The sequence below is a fragment of the Lineus longissimus genome, chromosome 19 (assembly GCF_910592395.1).
Source record: "Lineus longissimus chromosome 19, tnLinLong1.2, whole genome shotgun sequence".
Taxonomy (NCBI): domain Eukaryota; kingdom Metazoa; phylum Nemertea; class Pilidiophora; order Heteronemertea; family Lineidae; genus Lineus; species Lineus longissimus.
The window spans coordinates 13271918-13299281 of record NC_088326.1 but is presented as its reverse complement, the minus strand read 5'-3'; the positions used below and the strand labels follow the sequence as shown (position 1 = coordinate 13299281).

Genomic DNA, 27364 nt, shown 5'->3' with positions numbered 1-27364 from the left:
GAAGTTGTTTCAAAATGGCGACGACAGGTGCCCTTTCGAAGTAAATACACTTTTCTGGAGGACTTTTCGCCCAATTCCATGGGCTTATCTTTCTTTATTTTGCGTCATTTGGTTAATAAACTCTCCTGTGATACTATCGGACTAATTTTGGAGAAAATCCAAGTTTGACAATCGTACTTTAGTGACCAATTTGTGCTACAGAATAGTCAGAATAGCTGTCCAATTTTTCTTGTACTTGTACTTTGTAGGCCTAGGCCTACCAGCTCTCTTAGCCGACTTCGAGGCTCTTGTCTCCATGATCCAAGTTACAAAATAGGTCTGCATGCATGCAGTGCCTTGCATTGTAGGTTCAGTGCATGTAATAAATGCCATGCACCTTGTCAGGCAAGCAGACAGGAGAGCTCAATATTCCTTGGTATGCATGTCGGGGGGGGGGGGGGGGACCTTTTCGACAACAAAGTGGTTATTTCCACAACTGAGTTGGAGAGGCAAGCCCAAAAATGACGTTCCATCCACGACAATTTTTATCCAATCAAATTGATCCAGTCCTCAGAAAATTTTAATTTCAAGTTAGAGGGCAATGTCGGCTTCATTTCAGTGGATGGTTCCGCATCGTGATGGTGCTTGCCTTTAGTTAGAGTTACAAATCAAATCCAACTCGTGATATTGTTCATTATTTCAGCTGAAAGTCGCCTGAATAAAACTACATTGGGGTTACGCGGAGAAGTAATATATTGCCTTCGCCATGGATCAGAAGCACCCACGTCGTACGTCCAAATCTGTCTTCAGTATGTCATCTGGCACAGTCATGGAGGAGTCCGAGCAGGACGTCCCATTTGCCGTCGAGTCTACGCCATCTGCAAAGTCTTTCACAAATCTTGAAGATGCCACTTCGGAGAATGGGGATCTTAATTTTTGTGAGTAACACAACTGTCAACAGTTGCGGTATTTAAAATGATCTAAACTTATCAGGTTGGTCAGACGGATAAGTGCACCTTGCTTCTCTGAAAGCCTCTGATGAGTATACAAGTTACAACTGCATGAAACCTCTTCTTGTTTTGACAATTCTTGGTAAGTCCTCGGGAAAAAATGTCCAGAAATGGAATCATTGCTCTTGGTCAAAACAGGTCAGGCTATGTGTGGTGTGCCAATGTGATGATGAGGACCAGTGTGGTATATTTCACCATTCGTTGTTGACCTCTTTAGCTTGCTTGTCCTTGTACTTGTATGCTATATTTCAAGATTATTTTCTCCAGCCCCACCAGAAAATGGCGACCTTCCAAATCTTGAGGAGATGCTTGAAGATCTCGAGGGCGAAGAAGAGTCAGACTTGGCCACAAAGAGGACGCCACCATCACTATTCACAAGACCAGAACATGTCGACAACTACAAGAAAATCTCCGAGTTGCGTTTGGAAATGGAGGACATTGACATCGCCCCGTATGTGGAACGTTTTGAAGACGATGTCAGGGATGACATTCTGATGATCGGTAGCATTTCTTTGGAGGAAGTGCAGGTATGATGTTAGCCAAAAAGTGTGTTCGTATTGTCTTCCTTGAAATCTAACAATTAGTCACAAGATGCAGGGCGTCCTAAACAGTTTTCACTCGCATCTACCAAGGTTTCTCGAGCATCTTGTTGATCTAGTGGTTTCGTACATATCTGTAACAACTCTCTTACCCAAATGGCTTGAAACTTCAGGAAATGTTTATGACCGCTCAATTTTACTTTGATGGTTTCAAACTTACTGCATGCGAGAGGATGCTGAGCCAACTTCTTCTTCTGCTAACAGAAATAATCATTTCTAAGTCCCCTTCTTGCTAAGCATGTTCGTGATGTTCCTGATACTACTAGAACAGTAGAACCACTCTTTTCTAAGGACACCCTCGGGACAGACCAGTGCTGATGGAGAGGTGTCCTGATTAGGGAGGTCTATTTGAAGGGAACAGCCAATCTGGGACCAAAACTAGTGTTGTTACTAGAGAAGGTGTCTTCTAAGGGAGGTTTTACTGTTGTTACTAGAGAAGGTGTCTTCTAAGGGAGGTTTTACTGTTGTTACTAGAGAAGGTGTCCTCTAAGGGAGGTTTTACTGTTGTTACTAGAGAAGGTGTCCTCTAAGGGAGGTTTTACTGTTGTTACTAGAGAAGGTGTCCTCTAAGGGAGGTTTCACTGTTGTTACTAGAGAAGGTGTCCTCTAAGGGAGGTTTCACTTTTGTTACTTTCAGGAAGAGGAACGACGGCTTAGAGATGAACATGTCTTGTTCCAAGAACAAGAAGCAAAACGCACCAAAGGACAACAGGAGAAAATCGTCCTCCTGGAGGAGAAGACGAAAAAACACATCGCCAGGACGATGAAAGAAAAGCGCGACTATCTCAGTCGCAGAGAGTTCCTTGCCCAGCAGAGGGAGCGACTCCTAGTGGACAACTTGCACAAGACTTTCCGTCGGGCGGAGAATCGCTTGTTGAGTGCTTTGGAGCATAGGAAGGGTGAAGTGAAGGTCGGTGTGTTATGATTGTGGATGGGAGTAAAGCTTGTTTATTACTAAAGAAAGAGCCAGGCAGATTGGGCTTATGAGACACTCTTTACTTCCAAACTGCTTTCTCTAATACGAGATGTCTCAAGAGATGACTGTTTATACCATAAGCATGTCACAAACCAGCCGCATCGAAAACACTTCTAACAGGCTCAAATCTTCCACCTTCCATTCATGAGGTGGACACCTTAACCACTAGGCCATTGGGATTGGTGACTCTCCCCAAGACGGAAACACAAACACAGTGCAAAGAACTGTCAAAACCTATAATTGACACGTCTAACATAGTCCTGGGTCAGCAGTAGCTTTAGTCTCAAGTCAGCTCAGATTAGCGACTTCCTAGAGTGATTTCATGTTACTATTTCAACTGGGTTGCAACCAAAAAGAAGACATCACTAGATTTCTTACACAGCTTGTTGATTTCAGACGATGTACGGTGATCTTCAAGTAGCAGACGGACAGTACGGTGGTAGTAAGGGACGTCGGTGGAAGGTCGACTGGGAGAACACACCGCAGCCGATACAGGTCAAGTTGAAGTGTCTGAGAGGTGTCAAGGACAAACTGCCAGGTAAGGAACCTGCAAACGCGCAATGTATTTGGCTGTGACCTGTGATCATGATTTGGGCGGCAAAAATCTCTTGTCTGTTGTGGTCATTGCAGATGTCTGCGACAAGAATTGGGCGATCACGGTGACTTACATTCAATAACAAACCCAGCACTTACCAGAACTGATAGCAGAAAGCGATGATGGGCGTGCGACATGTATGAATCAACCCCAGGTTCTATGAGAGTTTTCAATGTACCTTTGATAATATTTCCAGCTGGACGATATGTCCTGATGGTGTCTCTTTACAACCGACTTGGCGGTAACGTGATGAGGTGGTCCAAACTGAAGGGACAGGAGTGGGCTGGATCCACCCTGCCGCTCAACCATGATGGACACTTCTACAATTATGAATGCAAGGTAAATGACGTTTTGTCTTCATTAAAAGGTTGTTCTGGTGATATCATATTAATGTTTTGATTGGATAAGATGTATCATACACCACCAGAGTCTTGCATCTACACCATGATGGTTCAGTAGGACTAGATCATGAGATACCTACTGGGGATACAATGACCCACTATGTGTATGCCACTGGACCCCTAGCATTGCAGATCCTTCTACAGGACGTCACATTATGTTGCATCCAAAAAGGTAGCAATCCTCCTGTCACATGTCATATTTGGTCACGAACTGGCAGTGACACACAGAAGAAGTTGAATGAGTGACAGAGATTTCCAAACTTGAGAGTCTTCTGTGGTGTTAAAGTGTGGGTTATTTCTGTTTGGACCAAACCAGAGTCAATTTTCTAAGATGCTTACAAAAAGCTTCATAACATATTTTTCCAGATTGACCAGAGTGTCTTCACGGTTCTCCCTGCCAAGCCGTCCATCCGTCCCGGTATGATACTACTGTTTGAGCTCTTCCTGATGAGAGGCAAGGTGGTGCCGACCGATCGTGTCGTAGGGTGGTCCTGCTTCCCGATCAGCGATGCTAACTTTGAGGTCATCGAAGGAAAGTGAGTGAACAATGTGTTCTTGTTTTCGGTCAGGTTTTCAACATAAACACATTCTCTGTCAGGTCTTATTTTGTGTTCACAGCCCACTGTACGCCATATGACTTGTAAACGCTGCATCATTATGAATATAAGCAAGCTGTATGGTGACACGCAAACAGTCAATACCAACCGTCACCTGCTGAAAAGACTCGCAATTAAAATTGCCTTGCAAGCACGTTTTTTAGAATGTTTGCGCTTTGGAGAAATCGTTACACCAACTAATCTTTCCATAACCTCTCCAGATATAAAGTGCCGCTGCTGCGAGGCCCGATGGATCAACAGATAGACAAACATGAGCGTCTGGAGGAGTTGATGGCATCTGACCTCGATCACTGGTTGTGTAATCTCTACTTTGAGACAGTCAGGCTTCCAAGGTAAGATCCACCAACTGATATCTCTCGTGCACTTTTATCAAGCGGTCAGGGCTAGATCTTGCAAATTATTGACACAATTCCGTCTCAGTTTGAATGGATATTCAGACAATCATTCACTCATGCTATTTCTTATTTCTTGCTGTTAAATTGCTTATTAATACGAACTCTCTTCTAATTCAGATACCTTGGTGGACAAAAAGAGTTTGAAGTCGAGCTCCAGTTCACATCCAGTTTGTTGAATTTCCCTGATCGTATCCACGGAGCTGAGGAGAATAGGGATGGTGAAGACCCGGTCCCTGGATCAACGATGGGGTCGACTGCTACACAGATAGAGGGGTAAGTAAAGTCAACATAGTTATGAAATCTTACCGAGTCAGTTGATCACAAATGGCTGATGCAAAACAAGCTCTCACTTGTCTGGTTTTGTTATGATCACCTTCATCCACCCTTTATTTCAACTTAGAAAGAATCCCCTGTTTCTGTTTCAGATCGCATGCAAGTCTGCGCCTGAGTGCCATCCTGGACCAGCACCGTGATGAAGACACCAAGCTGCCTCCTCCATCAGAGGAGGACAAGCTCTCTGACACACTCTCTCTCAAGGTGACTATCTGACTTGTGATTATTCTACCAGGGTCATTGAGAAAGCGACGGCATACAGATGTCCTGTCTGGCCTGCCTATCCCAGTGGGTTAGAACCTCACAGTCTAGCACAAATGTAGGGTTTAGCTGCTCCTTGACATTCGTTTGTGTCCCTGCATCATTGTTAGGGTAACTTAACATGACTGTTGACATCTGAATCTCTCCTCCTAGGACTTGAAGAACAACCTGAACACGCGCCCTATGACCTCCCTCGGTTCTCGCAGCATCCACAAGGAGAAGAAGGTTCTCCTTGGTGATACGGACAGTTCAGATGATGAAGAGGAGGAAGTCTACATGCAGAAGAGGGAGGAGGAGTTCCTCCCTGTCAAGGGGGAGCCTGGCATGTACTACAAGGTTCGTATCAAAGTTTGGTGATGGTAAAACTGTAGATCTATGGTTGCGAGTTGACCCTTGACACTGCTGGCTGTAGTATTGAGAAGCAATTCTTTAATTGCTGATGTTAGCAAACACATTACTATTACAGATGATCAGTCAATCAATCTATCAATCATTTTGGTCTATTTTTGGACCTGTGCCGTAGGACCACCTTTAATATTAACGATTCCTGGTATTTATCTCTTCAGCGCCACCTGAATAATCCGGTCGATGTTTACCACAAGAAGTTCTACAGTCTGCTGCCGAAGACGCCACTGATGACGACCAAGAAACCCAAGAGGAAGATGACACATCTGGAGGAGCTCGAGCAGCATACGTTCTCAGTCAAGTAAGTAGGAAGGCGTAGAAGTCTACTGGCTGTCTGTAGTAGTGAAGGAGCTGGATCTGTACTTGAAGGGTTCACATGCAAGTACCACTTCTGTCTCTGGCAGCTTCAAACAAGTCTTCACCAAGACCAGCTGCAGCACCATCTCGCTTCATCAAGCCAGCTGACCCGTGTCCTGCCCCTTCTCATCTGCCACCACCTTGTTCCGGGTGCCTTTTCAGTAGGTTCTTGGGGAGTCGGTCTTCTTCGATACGGACAATGTCGGTACCAGTGGAGACGTCTTACTTCCAGGAAGAGTGATGCTGCCGGTTGGTTAGTTCTTCTCCTAATATCAGTGGTCCTAACTTGTTGGAACTATCTGATCCCCAGATCTTTTTGAGTGAACACAACTTTTCTGCTGCAAGTGTGACTCTGACGGTTTTTAGCAATAAAAGTTACATTGGAAGAACTTTCTTGTTAAAATTGAACATTTTGCATATGATGACATTTGATTCGTTTTTCAGGGAGCCTTTCTCTGACAAGGGACGAACCGCATCAAACGGTCTCACCAAGGTCAACTACATGTCCCGTCAGCTGATGTCAGAGCTTGGCCTGTCGCAGTGGCGGAGCAGGGAATTCTGGGCCATGTTGCTGATGTTGATTGTCGTCTTCTTCGTCCGGATGTACATGCACTATATCGGGCAGTGGTTATTCTTACAGGCAAAGTCCATCCCGATCAACAAGTAAGCTTTATTTTGGCTTTAATGATAATGATCATCTGTATACCTGTTTGTTTACATTGACTTAGCAAAGGAATATAAAAGATAAACACAAAATATCTGAAAGAAATTGGATGAAATCAAGTCACAGGTTTTCTTTTTCTTTCAACAAAGTGGTGGACGTTCATGAATAAAAAAACAATAATGTGACAGTAAAAAGAGGGTTTCAGACTTTCAATCTGAGGGTTTGTGTTCATATGCTTATCTGGTAACATGGACCTTGTTGCCATGGTCTGTTTGCCTGGGTCTGTTTGCTAGATCAATCTCAAGTGAGCGCTGGATTACCTGCTGCACCTCGATTGTCTAGAGTGCCTCTGTGGAGACCTATCATAGTGACAGATGTCAACCACTCTGATATTGTCCCTTGTAGAATGACTGAGTCTGTTGGCTGCTGTAATTCTGGCCAATACTGTAAAGTATTTTTGTTGACATGCAGTATGTTCTTGTAAACAACTTGTTGACATCTCTTGTCATTGTTCATGCAGGTTTGAGTTTCTCCCGCACACGGTGAACCTGAACTACCAGAACACTCTCCTCCTGACCTGGGAAGAGATTGGCATCGTCACCCTCGGCCCGTTGATGAATATCGTCATCTTCGGCCTCCTCATCTCCCTCTCCTTCGTCTGTCAGAGAATCTTCCACAATTTCCCCGACCTCGGATCAAAGTTCGTCTTTGCATACGGCATCTTTACATTCTTCGACTGGCTTCTGATTCTGATCGTGGACTGCATCATCGGGGTGAGTAATCATGATAAGACTTGACTTATCTTTAGTTTTAGATCTAGTATAGTGGTTTCAGATGCCATAATCAAGTCAGCAAAAGGAGAACATCGCAAATTGACAAATTTGATTTGCAGTTGCACACATCCCGCATTTGTTAAAGTGATCGTATCATTTCGGACTGTGGTGACTTGTCACGCCTGCAACAAGTCCTTCAGTTTCAGGATGAGTTGGCTTCAAGTCACATCACATCTGAGGCTTGGTCAAAGCCCTTTAGACGGAGACGTTAAGGTGTAGTGGCTTGTGTGTCTGACCAGCAGTAATGTGGTCCCAGTTCAAACACTGGAGGACATCATCAAACTTATGTTCTAGTTTATTTGATCGTCACAGTTTTGCCCGGATACTAATTTGATCTGATCTTACTTCTCACAGAGATACGCCGATCTTGGTGGGGACAACCCGATAGCTGACTTTGCTAAGCTGTGGTGGCACTTCTCGCGTACCCAGGGCTCTGGCCTAGGTGGTGCTATGATCACACTCTTCCTCTATATCTTCCTCATGTTCTTCACCGGCCTCATGATCTACATGTATTTCCTCAGGTAAGAGCTGAACTCAACGGCTGTAAAGCTGAGAGTTAAACTCAAACATGGTAAGGCTGGTTGATGATAGCCCATGTCCTGTGTATGGACTCAGACACAGCTGCCATAAGGGCCTAGACTTTGATATACTGACTCACACACCTAAGGCCAGTACTTACCTACTTGGCAGATGAAACATTTCAATGTTACTTAGCACCAGTGGGCTACGTATATCCACATATTGTTTGCTTGAGGTTCCCTGCTCTGTGTTTACTGATGACCTTGTGATGCACTGTGGTGACAATGAACCTTTCTTTGATCTATTGGGCATTCCAATAGGCTCTACAGTGTCCACCTCTTGTGGCGGCACATTACAGCGCTGGTCTCCTGGTTATACAAATATACTTTCCTTCTCCAGACTTCACAACAACGGCCGCATGTTGGACATCTACTGGCGTCTCCACGGTGCTGAGGAAAACTTCTTTGTGCCCTACGATCTGGAGCTGTCCAATTATGAGCTGAGTTACATCTCAAAGAGAGCTGAGCAGTGGCGTGGCGAGGAAGGAGAGAGGAAGAAAGTGGCTGTCTACGATTACGTCTGGGAGGAGGATGAGGTGAGGGGACGAGGTTTGTCTGTCGAGCACATGGTCAAAATAAGGTGCACTGAGCAATGAGCTGTTTGCATCACACATTTAGAAGATTGAACACATTCTTATATTACAGACAGATTTTGATGGAAAGGTTCTATGCCCAGATGTGATCAGAGTAAGATGTATGATTTTGATTCTTCAGATGGACGAGAAAATCTGGGATGAGAATGTCGACGAGGAACCACCAGAGAAAGAGAAGAAACAGGAAGTGACAACTCACGTCTCGATCCACACGATCCACCTCGATGGCCTTCGGGAGCTCCACCGTCATTTCCTACGTCTTCCTGATGGCGGCATCGTGGAGGTGTTTGGAGATATGGCGGTGCCTGGCATGGACAAGGATGTCAAGACGGCACTGATCCAGGGGACCCAGGTTGTTGAGAATCTGTACGATTCGCAGGAGAATTTGGGAAGGGTGAGTGTCTTGTATCATATTCTTTATACGATATTTTGACAAGGGCATTTTCAGGCTTGAGCTTTGTGGAGGACATGAAGTGGACTGTCTTCAAACAGTCATCCCCTCCTCCCGACAGAGGACCGTTAAGGTCGTTTCCATCTTGCCAAGAAGCATCTTACTGACCTTAGAGTTGGCACTCTTGCTTGATAGAGATTTGCATTGATACCTGGCCATTACGATGTTGACGTGAGTCTTGAAAACAATCTACAACCCCATTGGTCTAGCCTTCATCTGTTCATATGCTGACTACCAAACTAATTCAATCATTTGTCTTCCTCTCCAGAACCGTAAGCGCCCACAGACCGTGTGGACTGTTCATGGCCTTCAACCTGATGCCAAGGATTCATTCTACGGCTCCAAGAACAGCCTTGGTGTCGAAATGATGGACGACAACAGCTACGACAAGAAAGAAGTATAGATCACGTCGCCTTCGTCCATTGCTTGGGGAAACTCACATGCAATGTTTAGCTGAGTTGAAGATTTAGATCATAGTCTCACGTACAAGTGATTCCAAAGACTGACCATGTTTAGATGTGATTTGAGATTAAACAGCTGTTGAATGTGTCCTTACAAGTTGGTATTCAAACCTGTTGTGAAATCAACACAGTTTCAATGTTCTTAACTCTTTAAGTGCCAATTCCCAAGAGATGTCTTCCCCTCAGTGTTTCCAGGGGGAAATATCTTTTTTCAATGGGCTATTTTATAAAGCCTTTCTATATAAACATTGAAACAGTAGTGATTCTTCAACAGTTATGAGTGAACCGGGACTACCCTCTGAGAGAAGGAATATCTGTAACAAGAGATTTACCTCATGGGTATTTATTGTTCTGTAAGATTTTATAGTTTACAAAAGTTGTGATAACAGTGGAACAATCTTGTGGTTATCAATTGTTGATTTGTTTATGACAATTTATCCGTCCTGTGTTTAGTACTGTTGACTTCTGGTAAAAACATGTTGAGAATTTGTTTGATTACTTCAAAGGAGAGTCTCATTTACCATGTCACTCCGTGGATATCCAAAAAGATTTTGTATATTTCGTCGTACTGCTAGGTGACATATAACTTCCTGAAATTTCCATAATGTTCCCTCCTCATTTGCTGGTAAGATTTCACAGTTGAATCGTAGAGGAGTCATTGTGTTCTTGTAGACCACAGAGTTTTCAAAGAGTGGTTTCCTGTCTATTGTATTGTTGTTAACTAGAATCTAGTCAGACTTCAGTGATATTTTCGATCTTGAAATGTTCAAGAAGCTGTATTGAAAAGAAAAAAGACAATCATGTTTATTAGTCAAGTATATTGTTGTATATAGTTTCATATTCTAATGTCTGAAGTGCTTTCCATCAGACCCAGGTGGTCCAGTCATTTTAACAGAATGGTGTATTATTCTAATGATGTGATGTTATTGATCTGTGCTATTGTTTGAGAGCTCTCCTTTCAGAATGTGATGTGGAGTTACACATATTACTTTGATTACTTGGAGGAATATGTTTTTGGTTACACTCAAGGTGACAAGAATGCTATACTTGATCTTGATGTGATAATCATGTGAGTGTAAGGAGAACACAACCTTATAGTGCTCTGTGTGATGTCATCCATTGTCTTTCGTTTGAGCGTAAAGTGTTATTCGAAGGGCGGCTCTTAACCAATACCACAGGATAATCGTTTATATGCTATATTCATACACACACAAATATAATGCACCTGTCTAACAAAAAGTGATGGTATGTTAACCTTGAAGTACATTGTACTTGAGAGCTTTGCATGCAGTAGTTTATCGAATAATCAAAAGACATTTTGCGTCCCATTTATTCATGTCTGTTAGATGCAGAAATGCATTTTGTGATTTATCTATACAAATTTCCGTCCATTTTGATTTTGTTGATGAATCAAGTCATCGATAGACATGTGTTCTAGAACTTGTTGATGTTATGAATGTTAGACATGCCAGGGACTGCACCCACGGTCAATGAGACGGGTTATGAAGTTTTACTAGTCAATTTTTTGGCCAGAAAGTTTCAGCTGAGCCAGGTGTAACATTTTATTTCAATTTTTTTGTTGACAATCAGGAGTTGAAGAGAAGAGCAAATACGATTTTGTAAACATAAACTGCTGGACAGTTTTACGACAGTATTGAATTTATATGAGTATTTTTTTAATTCCACTGACAATCTATCTATCTTACCGTCCCTAATTTGTGAAATATGTATTTAATTAGGAGGACATTGTATGTATTTATTTATTGCAGATGTAGGCGAGAAGACCTTGTTTATTTTTCGTGTATAATTTTGATGTTTTTCTCAAAGGCTTGTAGAAATACAAAGCATATGAATATTTTGAAACTGAATATCATCAAGTAAGAATATCAATGAGAGACTGTGTTGGCTGAAAGTAGCAGTCGTTAGCTGTCCAATACAGTACTGCACCCTTTGCGGGGAAAATTGACAAGGGTTTGACACGGAGGAGAAATTTGTTGTCTCTTGGACAGCTAGCTACTGCTTCCTCCTTGTAAGAAACTTCCCCATTGCAACTGAGCCCAACGCAATATAAAAAGTCACATCTCTTTGGGGTTGTGCTGTTCATTCCTTGAGATCCTATTTCAAAACATCAGTATAAACATGAAGTGCCTGCTGCTGAAATAAATATCTATCGTCAAATCTCAAAGTTGTCTCCTTTCTTGTTCTGAAGAGTCTGAGGTCTGGCTTTCTTGGATGGAGCAGTCCTGCAATGAGCGTGTCACATTGTGACTTTGTCCTATCTCATCAAGAGGTCACACCTGACAGATCATAGGTATCCTTGTGAGACACCAGCTGCTTCAGACCGGATCAGATCTGTCAATACGTCTGGACAAAGTTGCAGTCAGGTTGAGAATGTTGTGATTGCTCTCTAAGACCAGTGCACGTCGGGACAATCAGGCTAACATTGTCCTCTCCCCCCTGAGAACAACCTTGGATACTAACTAACTATAGGTATCAACCAGTGTGTGGAAGTTACTTACGAAAAAAACCGTAATGTTTTTAGGTTTTGCCTCCGACAACCAACATTATCAGATAACCAGCTGGTAGAGGTTGGTTGTGCCTTCGTCTCCTGTTGCCTTGTCAAAAAGAGTACAAGGACAAGGTTTTCTTTAGTTCATGTAATAGGTAATGGGTACTAAGAAAACCCCGTTGTTTGTTGGTTGTGCCTCGGACAACCATCTCGGCCAGATAACCAGCTGGTGGAGGTTGTTCAACTGTCGATGCCAATGCAGGCTTATGAAAACTTTCAGAGGATCTTGGAATGGTAAGGTTGTCACAGCTGCAGCCAGATTGCGACTCTGTCCCAACAGGCCCTGGTCATAATATGTAAAGAGCAAGCTCTTGTGAACTCACACAACTGTTTGACATGGGGAGCCCCCCCCCCCCCCCCCAACCCCGTCCTTCTGCGACGTCGTAACTGTGGGTGCGGTGCGTCATGAATGCAGGATCGGCAAACGCGCGGCCCATATGGTATGCGACAAACTGTAGCGATTTCTACGGATCGGTAATTAGCGCAGGCATCGATAGATGGCGCAAGCATCGATCGATGGCGCTATCCGATCCAGGGATCTCCTCGGACAGTGAGCCCGGGATCACTGTGAACACAAGATTGATGTGTTCGTCTTCTGCTATTTGTGCTAATACAGACGACTCACGAGCAGGAAGACGTTTTTTTATGCTTCGTGGTCGTGAGCTGAAATAAGAGGAATAGAATATGAGAAAATTATGAAGTTTTGTATTTTATGGGAATTTTTCCCCCCAAAGTTGTGGGTGTGGCCACAGCATAGAGATTTGACCAGCCATAACTCTCAGCTAGACAGGCGGAGCAGCATAAGCTATCGATTCATCTGAGCGCACCCAACGTACGCGAAAACGGACCACTTTCAATCGCTCGGTGCGCAAACTTGAACTTAAATTTAAAAAAAATTGCCATGTGTGAATACTACTGGCTATAAACTTCAACAATCATGTTACGTCACGTAGACTCGTTTAAAAATACCACAAAAGCCAAGTTTCCGCGAAGTTATGTCACTTGTTGTCCGACTCCTGTTCATCTGACCGTAATTGACCAATCAGCTTTACATCGTGAGCATTTTCGTGTATGGGTCAATGAATTTGATTGAAAATCACAATTTGAATAGATGAGTGGTTTGGTAACCTCTCTGACGTAACCTACTCAATACGAGCCGTTGAATTTGGCTGTGCTACTGGTATGACAGACCGGTTTTGGGAACACAAGCGTTCAGTTGTGTCGACGCCAAGTCGAAGCACTGGTTCAACATTGGTGAGTTCATCCTGATTTCTCCACAACTTTTTCTCCCCAGATTTTGCGACTATTGTCTCATACAATGTACAATCTTATCTTATCTTTTCATTTTCATTTCTTGCAGACGCCAGACACGTTGTCCTGTCTAGCACACCCAATGCTGCCCAACCGGTTTATCACAAGATACGACGTGAACACCACGTGGTGAGTTATTTTTTCTATCGAAACTTCCTTTATCGCACATACATGTATTCTTTTGAAACTTCTCATCTCTGCAGCAGTGGCGGATCCAGACATTTGGGAAAGAAGCGCGGGGGGGGGGGGGCTGCCCCACCACTGAGAACTCATGATAGAGCCGAAGGTGCAATCCTTAAAATGAGGGGGAGGGTTCTTGAGGAGAGGTGCCCTAAAATATCGAAGAGGGATGACTCATGCGGGACCCCTAAATCCGCCACTGCTGTTCTAAATATTTCCACACTCTGCTCAGCTGACCTTTGAAAGGAGGACACTGTTAGACCATACGGCCTAACTACAGAATAGCCCGCGGGACACTTAGTAGCTTTTACATTATGTACACTCTGTCCCTCGTTTGGGTTTTTATGCATGCATGTCAGCTTTAAGTATGTTTTCGCGTGGTCACGAAGATGATAAATGTGAATAATGACACCAATGCATTGGCCCTGCGGTCACGTGGTGGCTTTCAAAGATATCCTTGTGGCGTCGGTAGGAAGCTGCTGAAAGCCTCAACCAGCAGCAAACAAAAGACTTAGGCTACTTAAAATCTCTTTCGGGAGCAGATTCTCGTCACCATTGAGTACCTATAGCTCCTATACAAGTATAAAGATGGTGTGCGAAGATAAATTTCGACCATTTTGTTACCATTTTGATATCTAACTGTATGCGCCTGCTTTATAATCGCCCGCCCGCGAATTTTTTTCCTGAACCTTTCGGGTAGTACAGTGTACATTTGTACACAGGTTCTCAGCCAATCAGAATCCGATACATCTGTGTCGTCATCGGGGCGTCATCATGAAACTTAGAAGTAAGCTTGTATTGTTTTGTGCTTGTTAATCAAATTTGAAGCATACAGTATCAAAATATATACTGGAGGAAGACCATACACACGAGGCAGTATCGAAAGACAAGTCTCATTGCAGAGAAACACATTCCTACTGGAGGAAGACCATTCACATGAGACAAGTCTCATTGTATATTCATGCTCAATAAATGATATCTGAAGGACTATCCCTTAGATCTTGGAGACGGGCTATTGTTATTGTCCTTTCTGTAGGTATGTTACAGGCAGCAGAAATGACTAAAATATCTAAAAATCTGAATAACAAGGGAAAAGAAACGAGTTATAAAAATAAAATATAAAGAGTAAAAAAGAAAAATGTTGTCCACAACCGGATTCGAACTCACGACCTTTGGATCAAACATCGTATTCTGCCATTTCTGACTAGCGCTCTCACCAACTGCTCTAAAGTTTTTAAGACTTCTGACGTCAAGTATTTGTCGAAATCTGATTGGCTGGAAGTCCCTGTACAAATGTACACTATAGTGCCCAAAAGGTTCAGGAAAAAAAATTCGCTACCCGCCCTTTTCAGATAGACAGTTAGCCCATCTATCACTTCGATCTATCTACCGTAGCGGTCATGGCCAATTCTTTTTTCTTTCAGAAGCCCCGACGTCCTTTGAACTTTCAAAAATGGTTGGGTTTGGTCAAGGGACTGGTATTGGATCTGATATATTATCATTGTTGTCACACCTTTTCGCTAAATATGAGGTCTTGAAAATGCTTGGTATTGCTCCTTGTGAGGTGTTACCCAATGTTAATGACGCCTGTCTGTATAAGTGGTACATACTTGACACCTATGGCGAAGGATGAGCCAGTTATTTTCGAGTTTGTACTTTGGGTGCATCTCGTTCCTCGGGTTGCATTGCGCCCGCGACCCCATAGGAGTTCCTGGTCTTGTCTCTTCGCCCCCAACCCCGATAAACTCTGTGTGCCGTGAACGAATGCTCATCAGGTCGACAGTTATTTGACGACGTAAATCCATCCATATTAACTGGCGCTGCGGCTGCGCTCAATAGACTCCGTTGGGGAGTCTGAGCCTGATAGGGTGTACCAGTCCAGCCGGTTATGTACGGTTGGTATGCTCTATGATATGGATCTCCATCCACCTGTCAGCTAGGGGCAGACCCCAGTGTCTCAACCCTGGGTCTCAGAGGCGGTAACTTCTAGTCAGGCAGCGCGCTATGTCTGGTTAGGCGACATGGGTTACCAGGAGCATCCACAGCCAAAATGGTTTGCACATGGAGGTCATCGCGACCGACTTGTGAGGGGGAAGAAGTGATGTCCATGGCGGTTTCAAATTGATCTGACGACCCCCGCGTCTTCTGGACAGGGAGGGGTTCATGTGGCCAAATCCTGTCAGCTAAATCCTATCGTTAGCATCGTTCGCGGTACATGGAAACCAAGGGCATGGAACCCTTTTTTGTCTTGGTTTAATTTCTCTGAGGATTTCAATGATGATATATATATTTAGATCCACAGGTAAAGTCGGTACATGTGGCGACTCGCCACATGAACATTTTTAAAGATTTTTTCGAGCATTGTTAAAAGTTATGAGAATAAATTTCTTCTTTGGACGTGTTTTTTTTTTACCAGAATGACAATCAAAAAGTTTGTCACTGGAGAATTTCCCCATCCCCCACCCCAGCCCTAGAATAATATACAGACTAAATAGTATCTTTGGACTGTACTGGTAATATAGGTCAGTCACGAAAAATAAAATATATATTGGACTGTACTGGTAATATAGGTCAGTCACGAAGAATAGAATATGTATTGGACTGTACTGGTAATATAGGTCAGTCACGAAAAATGAAATATATAGGACTGTACTGGTAATATAGGTCGGTCACGAAGAATAGAATGATATTGGACTGTACTGGTAATAGAGGTCAGTCAAAAAAAAGAAATATATATTGGACTGTACTGGTAACATAGGTCAGTCACGAAAATATCTGAAAGTCTGTGCCCCATTGTTGACGAATATAATATCGTGAGGACTTTATCAATAGTCACGGTCCCTGGCCCCTCCCACATAAAAATCATTAGCAAGGTCACTGCAGGCAATAGCTTCAGCATTGTTATTGTATAAACATGTCTTAAACATTATAAACGGCCCTATTCGTGGGGTTACATTGGGTTCTTGCTGGGGTAATGATGTCCATGTCCGATTCTTCGTTTTGTGGACTTGTAAATCAGTCCAGCAGTGACATTGCGTTTTGTGGACATGTAAGTCTGTCCCGCAGTACCAAGTTTCACCCCAGCAATTACCAATAAGACCTGCACGTGACCTTAAAGTAAATAGCTATGCAAGAGTGGTCGAGACAAAACGCGATGTATGCATTGGAAGAAGGAAATCTGCGAAGAGTAGCTGGAACTGTCTGTCCAGCTCTCGTTTATGAAACAATGGGCGATTTGAAAGACGTCTCCTGAACAGATCGCCCATTGTTCACTGAAGCAGCATTCGAATTGTCTCCAATTTTTTTCAGGTGGATTGCGTCATCTCGTGTGGTTTCGCTGTCCCGTCCCTAGAATCGAGCCAACGCGACCGAGGCCACTTCTGAGAGATAAATATTCAGGATGCCAGATTTGTGGAACACTGAGGTAAATGCGATAAAAAACGATAAGCTGACTATGATGAAATGAGGCTTTAGGTCCGTCATCATGTAACTGATATTGGGACAAACCCGAGGCAGGTTGACCACCATTACCCGACAATTCAATTTAATTGATTCATCTTATTAGTGCCAATGAGGCTGTCACAGACATAAACATGTGTACAGACATATAACTGATATGCTATAATAGATTTTTTTTAAAAACGTCATGAAAAATGATCAAATACTTCAATTTCTTAAATTGTATATTTCAATGTTTCTTGGTATCTAAATCTTCCCTTTCTATTCCAGGCCAGTAGTCAAGAGCCATGATCAGGGAACAGCAGTTCCCAACGGAATTGACCCTTTTCTTGTTGTAATTCATGCTGTTGGCTCAGAATGGGTTGACACTCACCTGTTTTCGACCCTGAAAATTAAGCATCGAACCTTGTTACTCTTTGTTAAAAGTGAACCATGCAAAATATGTGCTTATTCCTGAAATCAATAGCACTTCATGTATGTACTCGCTGATCCAGAATATTGCTATTTCTTGTTCCGTTTTCAATGTGGCAATCCATTTACCGTATCTGAGCTATTTCACAGCACAAGAAGTGCAACATTACAACAATGGAGCTATTTCTTGATCACAGCAAAAATGTGTTTCTACATTGTTTTACTCAAATGATGCATGGATGAGCCTTATTGACATATTTGTTTTCAAGAGGAATTGGTTGTAGGTTTTCTTTCTTTTTTCTTAAGGCAGGTCTAATTTAACAGAAGGCCTATATTTTAGGTAGGATATTATTTATATTATAGGCCCATATCAGTTTTGAGATCAATTTCCTCTTGAAGACAATAAATGTCAATCGAGTCTCTGAACCATTTTGATTGGGCGGTTTTGGGCTAAAATACAGTACAAGAGAATGCTCCATTGGTGTTAACAGAATATGTCATTGTTTTGGTCAGCAATCAGTTCTTGCCACCTTGAAAGCGGTCACGGTTACTTACGACATGTACATTGTTCAATTGTTATTATGCTATTGTCATTGTCATTTGCCTTTGCCTTTGCCTTTGCCCCCCCCCCCCCCCCCCCATCCTTATCGACACTCACAGTGCACCACCCTCCATCCCGCACTGACCCAACATCAGATCCCTTGACACACTTGCTCAAGCGGCGTCAGCAGTATCAACGTTGTGTTATTGTATTCCAAGTTTTGCATTATTCATATGTATGTACTTGCCAAATAAATGTTGTCATAACCTTCGTCTCTTGTCCTTCGGTCAATAATTTCATGACACCACAGACCATCTTTCATACATCTTCGCTCGTGAAGGCTTGCGAAATCTGTCTAGATAAAAATTTCTTACTGACAAAGTCCCATTTCTCCACTACTCACGGAAAATAACTGGCGCTCAATGTGTGTATATCTATGTGTCCATAGTCAAGTTCGATGCGGTCCTGGATCTAAGTGCTCCAGATGGCTAGAACTCCTCCCTCTGGCTGCTAGTTCAGGGCATTTTAGACACTCTGTCGTATGTCACATCCTTCGAAGTACAAGGGACACTTCTGTTACCAATGGTAGTTTGAAGCGTGAAGGTCAGAAGCTGTTGCTGCACAGAACATGCGATAGTCGGACCAAAACTTAGCTGTGTGTTATTCTTTTAGGCAAGGGAAGTCCTCAAAGGCCATCGTGGTGGTTGCAGACGAAGCTCTCAATATATCAAAAGAGGCCCTCGAGCTGGCGAAGCAGTCCGTACAGAAACCACGAGAAGTCTCCAATCAGGATGAACAGCTCAAGCAAAAGTGAGTCACATAGATTTTTCATCTTCTGGGTTCTCATTTTAGATCCACGATTATCATTTTGCGGCAACTTGCATGCACTGTTTGCTGGGTGGAAGATTCCACAACTGGCATCCCCATGCACAAGATATCCAAGCAAGGACAGTCACAAGATCTTGTGATAAAGCTAGGAAGACATTGTCAGTCGGATTGTGACTTGTCCTGACATGCCCTGTTCTTATAGAGCGAGGACGACATTGTCAGTCGGATTGTGACTTGTCCTGACATGCCCTGGTCTTATAGAGCGAGGAAGACATTGTCAGTCGGATTGTGACTTGTCCTGAAATGCCCTGTTCTTAAATGCAAGGACAACATTCTTATAGGACAACATCCTGTCCCGACATGCCCTAGTCTTATAGAGCGAGGACGACATTGTCAGTCGGATTGTGACTTGTCCTGACATGCCCTGTTCTTATAGAGCGAGGACGACATTGTCAGTCGGATTGTGACTTGTCCTGAAATGCCCTGTTCTTATAGAGCGAGGACGACATTGTCAGTCGGATTGTGACTTGTCCTGAAATGCCCTGTTCTTAAATGCAAGGACAACATTCTTATAGGACAACATCCTGTCCCGAAATGTCCTAGTCTTAAAGAATGAGGACGACATTGTCAGTCGGATTTTTGACTGTGTCTCTGCGAGGCCTGGTCTTATAGAGCGAGGACGACATTGTCAGTCGGATTGTGACTTGTCCTGAAATGCCCTGTTCTTAAATGCAAGGACAACATTCTTATAGGACAACATCCTGTCCCGAAATGTCCTAGTCTTAAAGAATGAGGACGACATTGTCAGTCGGATTTTTGACTGTGTCTCTGCGAGGCCTGGTCTTATAGAGCGAGGACGACATTGTCAGTCGGATTGTGACTTGTCCTGAAATGCCCTGTTCTTAAATGCAAGGACAACATTCTTATAGGACAACATCCTGTCCCGAAATGTCCTAGTCTTAAAGAATGAGGACGACATTGTCAGTCGGATTTTTGACTGTGTCTCTGCTAGGCCTGGTCTTATAGAGCGAGGACGACATTGCTGGCCAGTGACTCTGTCCCACAGCCTGAATCAATAATGGAAAGTAACAATCAGACTGACAATGCTGTTCTTGCTCTATAAGACCAGAGCATAGGACTAAGCTACAGTCGGGCTGACGATGATGATGTCCAAGCTCTAGGAGACCAGAACACACAAGGACAAAATCACAGCCAGACTGACAATGTTATCCTTGCTTTCTAAGGCCTGGGAATATTATGAGAAAAAGACAATGTAATGAATGATATATTTTTCAACAAAACGAGCATTTTACAACTGCTTGATATTGGTTTGTAACATTTCATCCACAAGACGAAGATCTGAATTCAAAACTTCAAGTGACCCCGCCCCCTCATGCTTCGAGTCCAGGCCAGAGGGGTCACACCTCCTCCTCCAGAACACCCCCAGAAAACAAACCCTTTAAAAAGTCTGATCTCGGCTTCTTAGAGTCTGGTTTCACTTTCTTTTTCATCCCAGAATTGTCTGTATCCTCTGAAGTTAATTTGCGCTTCTTTGAAAGAATTTCGTCCTCTGTCTGTTTTTGTGTGTACTCCCATTCCCTCATGACATCTGTCCCGCCCTCCCCCTTTAACTTCTTCTTGTTCTTCTTAATCCGCTCAGCTATCTCCACGCTCTGAATATGATAGTTCGATTCCCGTTTTACTTGTGAAATCTCTGTCCGCATTCTCTGCGAATGAACAGCCCGTTCGTAGGCCAGTCTCTCATGCAAATGGCCCCATTTGAATTTTGGTAGGTATTTTATATTCCACAGATCCCAGTACCAAGCGTTACGTTTCTTCCCTCCGACTTGTTGATTGTTCAATGATGCTGCGACGCGTTTCGCTTTCTTCTTATCTAAGAATTCGACCCATCCTTCAGAGAACTGGCGGCGTTTGTTTCCTGGCTTCTGTTTGTCTGCAAATATAACGTAATAAAGAATGAGTAAAAAGACCTTTGATAAATCCCTGTAGTACCACGAGTATGGCTAGACTAGAGAGACCAAGTAGTACCACGAGTATGGCTAGACTGTGGCTTCTTAATCTCAAATGCCTTAATGACCCGTATGGGCCCAGGGCCGGGAAAACAAACTATCTTTACAATAGATCTTGACTGTCAACACAAAGATACCACACTCCACAAGACGCTGTTGTGCGTTGTGCGTAGTTCGTCTTGCATTTTACAAATAAAATTAGAAATATTTTGAATTTTTACCAGCTGGCTGGAGGAAGATTTTGCCGACTTCTCCATATTGGCTCATGATGTGTCTCATATGATTGACTCCCATGTAGGTTGGGATTCTACTCAAATAGACTATGCCCGCTTCAGCTTCTATATTTTCAAGTTTGGGAGCTTTTTTGCGTTTCTTTTGGACAATTATATCACGTTTTTCGTCGTCGGAAGCCATTTTGAAAACACTGCCCCTATCGTGGAGTTGTTGAACTACCTAATTGGTTTTCAATCAATTAGGGTTTTTACTTGCAGGCTAGATATCGTTCGGATCGTTGGAGGGCCGGATCGTTTTCCTATGAAATTAAATAGGCGTAAATAAAACTATTTAAGTGAACTAACTATTGAATATAAGATCTTGGAACATGAATGCCATAATCAGTATCTTATTCTATCAAAATGCCCGATATATTCAGCAGCCGAAATAGCTCAGTTGGGAGAGCGTTAGACTGAAGATCTAAAGGTCCCTGGTTCGATCCCGGGTTTCGGCAATAAGCTCCCCTTTTTCTTTTTTCTTTTTTTTTTTCTTGGACCTTGGTCTTTTTATTGACCTTCACGTGATGACTTGGCACAACCCACTACTTGGACTGACGGAGCAGTCCATTTCGTCATCCCATTCAGACTCTCCGTCTAACCACTTTTCCGGACACATTGGACCGGCCTCATCCCTCACCCTAAGATATGAATAGGATGACGAAATAAACTGTCCCGGGAGTCTACTTGTCCGGAGTGTATTTTTGGAATAATGTACAGATACAGTAAGATTCAGTAGACTCCCGGGCCAGTCTATTTCGTCATCCCATTCATATTTTAGGGTGAGTGACGAGGCCGGTCCACTGCCTCCGGAGTGTAACATGCAGATGGCGATGAAATCAACAGATGTCGTTGTGCGGAACTAACGTTATTCACTGGTTGCGCATAATACATGTACATTAAATATCAAATTAAATTAAACTTTTAATTGACTATGTTGGATGTGTCACGAAGAGCTTCTCGGGTGAGTTTCAATTATTTTCGGCAGGATTCCAATGGGGTGTGTCAAGCATGTGGTCGCAGCGTCCGCGGCATAAAAACTACATCCTACATCCTTCAGCTCCTGTGGTTCTTGGTAACTAAAAATTACCTCACAGTGCGGTTGAGGCATTTTGACTTTGATTATATACAAGTTCCTGATCGCGCTGTACTCCCGGGGCAGTCCATTTCGTCATCATAGAGGGGAGAGGGGAGAGGCCGGTCCACTGTCTCCGGAGTGCAGATCGCGCAAGCGGATTAGTTGAACCAAGATTCCTGCTAAGGCGTCTTGACCACCAAGGTGTATATGATGTTCAGGGTGCTGCTGAGGAGAGTAGCGAAGTTTTCCCGCGGTGTCGGCTGTGACCGCAGCGGGGAATATCTATTACATTCGGGTGGAATCATTATACTCATCTTGTACAGTCTAGCCGGTTGATAGACTCCCTGGGCACCCCATTTCGTCATCCTTATTGGGTCTGTCTACAGGAGGACCAGCCGGTCCCGAATGCGTTCGGAGTGTAGGGCGGTGATATTACCAAACATGTCCACAGGAACCAATTGTATTGAATAGAACCATTGTTCCCAACTGCTATGAAAGAAAGAGACAAGAGCAATGACTAGTGGTCCAGTTCCCCGGGCTCGTCAGTAATCGTTCTTTAACGGAGATGAAACTTCCCGCGTAAACTATTTGGTGCTGTGGCACGTGTTCGATCAACCGCATGGCGGCCATGTTCAATGATCAGATGATGGTGGATCTTTGTAACTTGCGTTGCCAAGGTTTTTTCAGCACGATTTTGTAACATTCTGCCTTGCTACGGCATGCTCTTTCAAGACATCTATCAATAGCCTGCGGATTTCTTCATAAGGAACAGGATATGTTAGTGTACACCAATCCTCCGATCATGACATGTGGATCCTACATGATTTATAGTGTCTTTATTTGACCCATTTTCAAATTCATGTGATCAATAATAGCCTTTGGTCTCATACACACGATATCTTGGCCTCATTGTACATTTAAGAGATTCGCCGATTCCTAGATAGATACCCGTCTGCTTCCGCATTGTGATATCAGGTTTTGTAGTGCTCTGTGTGTTAGTTAGTACCCAACAGTGTAAATATCCCCACAGGTGCATGTAAGTCATCATTCCCATCATTTAAATTAAAAGGCTATTTACATCATAAAATGATAAATGCTTCTGTCATGTCTAGTGGTGTATCACCAGGTGTGGGAGAGTTAGTATTTGCCATGCATCAACAGTGGTCTATGATGATGTGAGTCAAAGGCATGGCATTGCTATAGTATAGCCAGCCAAAGCCTGGCAAAGGGTCTACCTAAAAGATCCTGAATGGCATAAATAAACAGAGTCTGGGGCAATAATCCCACTGAGCAACAATCCAAACCATGGCAACCAACCCATGGCAACCAACCCATGGTGGCTCTTGTCCCACCCATCTCTCTCAATACTGTTCTAATCCAACCCATGGCAACCAACCCATGGTGGCTCTTGTCCCACCCATCCCTCTCAATACTGTTCTAATCCAACCCATGGCAACCAACCCATGGCGGCTCTTGTCCCACCCATCTCTCTCAATACTGTTCTAATCCAACCCATGGCAACCAACCCATGGCGGCTCTTGTCCCACCCATCTCTCTCAATACTGTTCTAATCCAACCCATGGCAACCCCTGTGAAGTGTTACTAAACCAACCAATCCTTGTTAAATCGATGCCAACCCACTTCACAAACCACTCTTCCATTCCAGGGCATCCATTGCATCAGAAATCAGTGTCCTCAGTCCTCAGGAGGAGCTGGCGTGCTCATCAGTCATAAGCCATTCACTAATTGGTCTTCCTCCATTCCAGGGCATCCATTGCATCAGAAATCAGTGTCCTCAGTCTTCAGGAGGAGATAGAGTGTTCCATTTGCCTCAAGCCATATGAAATCCCAAAGATCGTTGGCGAATGCCAGCACACATTCTGTCTCGAGTGCATCAGGAGTCACATCAAACAGCAAGACACTGCTGACAAGTTCGTTTGTCCTCTCTGTAGAAAGCCGTGCCCAATTCCATCAAGTGGAGCCGATGGTTTAAAGACAGATTTTAAAATGGCCAGCATTGTTGATAAAGTTAAAGCCCATGGTTCGTCTGACCGGATGAGTCAGTCAGTTATTCAGATTCCCAAAGCAGCAGCCCCTGACCCAATGACTGCGTCCCTTCCTGCTGGGGAGCTTCCGGCCCCAACCATTGCGGCTCCACCCTGTGGCGCTTGTGGGAAATCTGCCTTTAATTTCTGTGAGCGATGCCACGGTGCAAACCTCTGCGGTGACTGCAGTGCGTCTCATTCCGTCACCCCGTTCACCAAGGATCACGAGCTCATTGAATTGTGCGGTCTCCATGGGAAGCCCATCGAATGTTTCTGTTTTGACTGCGACCGTGTGGCTTGTTGTATCTGTCTGATGGCCATCCACCCAGTGAACAGTCACAAGGTCACGTCATTCCGTGATGTCTTCAAGGCCGCGCAGATGGGTGTCACCACTGGTCTCGATCAATGCTCCATCATGCGGCGGCGTGTCCAAGCAAATGAGAAAGCAATGGGTGTCTTCTATTGCCAAGTGCTAAGGAAACAGGAAAAAGAGAAGCTGGAAAGGGATGAGGCTGCTGATGAATCTACTCGAAAAATCAAGTGGGAGCTCGGTGATGTCAGAGCTGAGATTGAAAGCATCAGGAGGAGGTTAGATATTCTGTTGCAGCAGGAGAAAGACCTTGTGAGGGCCAAAGATCACTTTGAGACCGAAAACGCAAAAAGCATTGAAGAAAAGGAAAAGAATTGGAAAGCGGTGATTGGGGATATGAGGTCCTCTATTACAAGTCTGGGGGACTCCATCCGAGGTTTAAAGGGCGTAATGGAACATGGTCAAGAGAAGAGAAAGATCAGGGACTTGAGTGGGGACAACCTGGCTCTTCTGAAACAAGCCGTGAGTGGAATGCAGACCCGATTCTCTGACGCTGACCAGGCCGCCAATGCGGCAGAGAAGATTCGTTTCTCCTTAAAGACCAAGATAGGTAAGTGATGCTATTGTAAGGAAAGACATTGTTAGTTACATTCTGCGGGTTGTGTCCTCGCAAGTGACTAGGCAAGAGCACAATTGACCACACAGACTATTATGTTCTCACTGGAGAAGACATAAGTTCAAGGCTTGAGGTTGGGCCAAGAGGTCCCTGGTTCTGTCCCCTCTGTCTGCGTGAGAGACTAGGCTAGTCCCTTTGCCTTACTTGCCCGACTCCACCCAGATCTGCTAATGGGTACCAGTTGTAAATGATCGGGTTGTAGCACTGATTGAGCAGTGGATCTTTAGAGCCAACCATCAAGAGACAAACCCATTTTCAAGGTTCACATTCATCTTTGACCGTTTTAACGGTTGTATCCTTTCTTGTACAGGTATCTACACATTCCATCACCTTCACACCAACTCTGTGGCATTGAGACAGGAAGACACCATAGCTGAGAGGTGGGAGTGGGGGAAGGGCTGGTCGATGGTCTTCACGGACAGGCCCCTTGATGACGGGAAGGTAGTGGAAGTGACCATCACTGGTTATGACGAGAGCAAGCCGGATTGGGGATCTGCCTATGGTGAGTACAAGACATATCAACATTACATTACGAATTCATCCTATTGGATGTTAAAGTCTCTTTTGAAAGTCAGTAGTGTGTGTTCTTCTGCTCCAGTGGAGCAAGTAGAAACAAGGGGTTGCTTCTGCAGCTGCCAAGCAGAACACCCAGCCACATTTTGGTGAAAGCCAAACAGTCTGTGGCTCAGAATTAATTCAGATCTTTTTATCAGTGGCATGCCCCTTTAAATCAACTGAGCTTCTAAATTTCAGGTATATCCACTGTCCCTCCAGACCAACTTCTCGAAGTGAGTCAATTATCTGGGAAATGTAGCTACAATGGCAGTTGGGACTTTGACGGCTCCTGGACTATCTGGTGAGAATGAAGAGAATTATTCTAGTTTTTCTGTCTGCTCTATTTCATTCTTGCAGAGCTCTTTTGAGCAACCGCTTGAGAACAGATTTGAATCCTACTGCTTTCATCGTTTGTACCCCGCGGGGGGAGAGAAAACCTTATTAGAACCCCCCCCCCCCCCCCGAGTCCAAATGTAACGTTTCAAACCTTCTCTATATGTACATTTTCAGTCAAAACGCCATCCGTCGCGGAAATCGTCAGCTCGGGAAATATAATTTCAACACGCTGCAACTGCGGAAAGGCACAAAACTTGGGATCGTAAGGAGAGCTGATGGCAGTGTGAATTTCGTGGTGGATGGAATAGATTACGGAGCAGCTTTTCATGACATACCTGCAGGTACGTGGGGAGTAGTGAAGTGGCCTTTCTGCTTTTTACAATCAAGCCAAGGACGACACTCAATAGAGTCCCCATTGAGCCTTCCATTCGCCTCTCAGAAGCGATGATATCCAAGGGTCGGCCATACGATAAGCCTTGGAGGTGGAGCAAATTACGATGTTGACTTCACTGACGTCAACACACCTTATGTACGTCAATATTGGAAGAGGAACTTCCCTACCAAGTTTACAAGTATATTTTTACTTTCGATATGTTCAGTTACCTCTCTATTATAAGATAAATTGGTGGAAGGCAAGCAGAACTTTGCATCGCTTCCTATCGCTGGTCAACCATTTTCTTTTCAGGTTCGTATGGATACTTCTGCCTTGATGGACGAGTAACTGAACTGACCATGACGTAAACAACTGTGAGAGAAGTTTGTCAACGAGAGCTCTCATCTGAAAAATGGATGAGGACGAAAGCATGTTTACCAAATGTATGCATCTACTTATCTTTCCTGCAAATAGACAGCTGCTTGCGATGGCAAATAGGTTCTTGAGATACCATTTTTATAGATATTACCAATGTGTATGTTAATCATCATCGTTTTAGCGGGAAAATGACAGCTTGGATAGATTGATTTAAAGGGTCGACGGTAGCTTTTATCGATGACCCAATTGCACCCAAGATCTGGGTCAGTTATTATGCAATGTACAGTTAGCGCTGAGTGGTAGGGAAGTTTGAGGGAAGGCAAAATATATTTCGTGTCCGCACTTGATTATATTCCGATGACAATAAATGTTGTATAATTGAGAGGAAAAAGTGCGGTTGTTTTTTGTTCATGCAGAGCGCTCGATCTTCTTACCAGAAAAGATCACTGTCGGTACATGCCACGATGGTCATTTTTAAACGGAATAAATAAATGTAAACACAGTATC

At 43.8% G+C, this 27364-nt stretch overlaps 3 protein-coding genes and 1 non-coding gene across 4 annotated transcripts; 3 read left to right on the top strand and 1 right to left on the bottom strand.

The window, feature by feature from the left end:
* The first annotated feature begins 11 nt into the window (after positions 1-11).
* Positions 12-11686, top strand: LOC135503146 (uncharacterized). The gene is made up of 18 exons (XM_064796534.1): positions 12-40; positions 683-917; positions 1257-1516; positions 2226-2498; positions 2961-3102; positions 3356-3498; positions 3927-4096; positions 4378-4509; positions 4690-4845; positions 4998-5109; positions 5320-5502; positions 5733-5872; positions 6373-6591; positions 7113-7365; positions 7780-7946; positions 8344-8539; positions 8718-8990; positions 9316-11686. The coding sequence occupies exons 2-18, from the start codon at positions 746-748 to the stop codon at positions 9448-9450; spliced, it is 3126 nt and encodes a 1041-aa protein (XP_064652604.1). The 5' UTR covers positions 12-40; positions 683-745; the 3' UTR covers positions 9451-11686.
* A 6834-nt stretch (positions 11687-18520) lies between these two features.
* LOC135502833 (E3 ubiquitin-protein ligase TRIM56-like) lies at positions 18521-27362 on the top strand. Its single transcript, XM_064795938.1, has 7 exons — positions 18521-18564; positions 18652-18789; positions 23951-25149; positions 25526-25717; positions 25969-26071; positions 26281-26447; positions 26792-27362. The coding sequence occupies exons 1-7, from the start codon at positions 18521-18523 to the stop codon at positions 26845-26847; spliced, it is 1899 nt and encodes a 632-aa protein (XP_064652008.1). The 3' UTR covers positions 26848-27362.
* LOC135503111 (activator of basal transcription 1-like) lies at positions 20080-21341 on the bottom strand. Its single transcript, XM_064796451.1, has 2 exons — positions 21059-21341; positions 20080-20761 (listed from the first exon to the last, which is right to left on the bottom strand). The coding sequence occupies exons 1-2, from the start codon at positions 21249-21251 to the stop codon at positions 20226-20228; spliced, it is 729 nt and encodes a 242-aa protein (XP_064652521.1). The 5' UTR covers positions 21252-21341; the 3' UTR covers positions 20080-20225.
* Positions 21492-21564, top strand: Trnaf-gaa (transfer RNA phenylalanine (anticodon GAA)). Its single transcript has one exon. It is a non-coding gene; the product is annotated as a tRNA-Phe (tRNA).
* Positions 27363-27364: the final 2 nt, after the last annotated feature.

What these genes read in the sequence shown, in the direction of transcription:
- LOC135502833 (XM_064795938.1), top strand. Translation starts at nt 18,521, where the DNA reads ATGTCACATCCTTCGAAGTACAAGGGACACTTCTGTTACCAATG. An exon ending in GATGAACAGCTCAAGCAAAA is followed by an intron (nt 18,790 to 23,950) that starts GTGAGTCACATA and finishes CCTCCATTCCAG; the next exon opens with GGCATCCATTGCATCAGAAA. An exon ending in CTCCTTAAAGACCAAGATAG is followed by an intron (nt 25,150 to 25,525) that starts GTAAGTGATGCT and finishes TTTCTTGTACAG; the next exon opens with GTATCTACACATTCCATCAC.
- LOC135503146 (XM_064796534.1), top strand. Translation starts at nt 746, where the DNA reads ATGGATCAGAAGCACCCACGTCGTACGTCCAAATCTGTCTTCAGTATG. An exon ending in TTTGAGGTCATCGAAGGAAA is followed by an intron (nt 4,097 to 4,377) that starts GTGAGTGAACAA and finishes TAACCTCTCCAG; the next exon opens with ATATAAAGTGCCGCTGCTGC. An exon ending in ATCTACATGTATTTCCTCAG is followed by an intron (nt 7,947 to 8,343) that starts GTAAGAGCTGAA and finishes TTCCTTCTCCAG; the next exon opens with ACTTCACAACAACGGCCGCA.
- LOC135503111 (XM_064796451.1), bottom strand. Translation starts at nt 21,251, where the DNA reads ATGGCTTCCGACGACGAAAAACGTGATATAATTGTCCAAAAGAAACGC. An exon ending in AATCTTCCTCCAGCCAGCTG is followed by an intron (nt 20,762 to 21,058) that starts GTAAAAATTCAA and finishes TTATATTTGCAG; the next exon opens with ACAAACAGAAGCCAGGAAAC.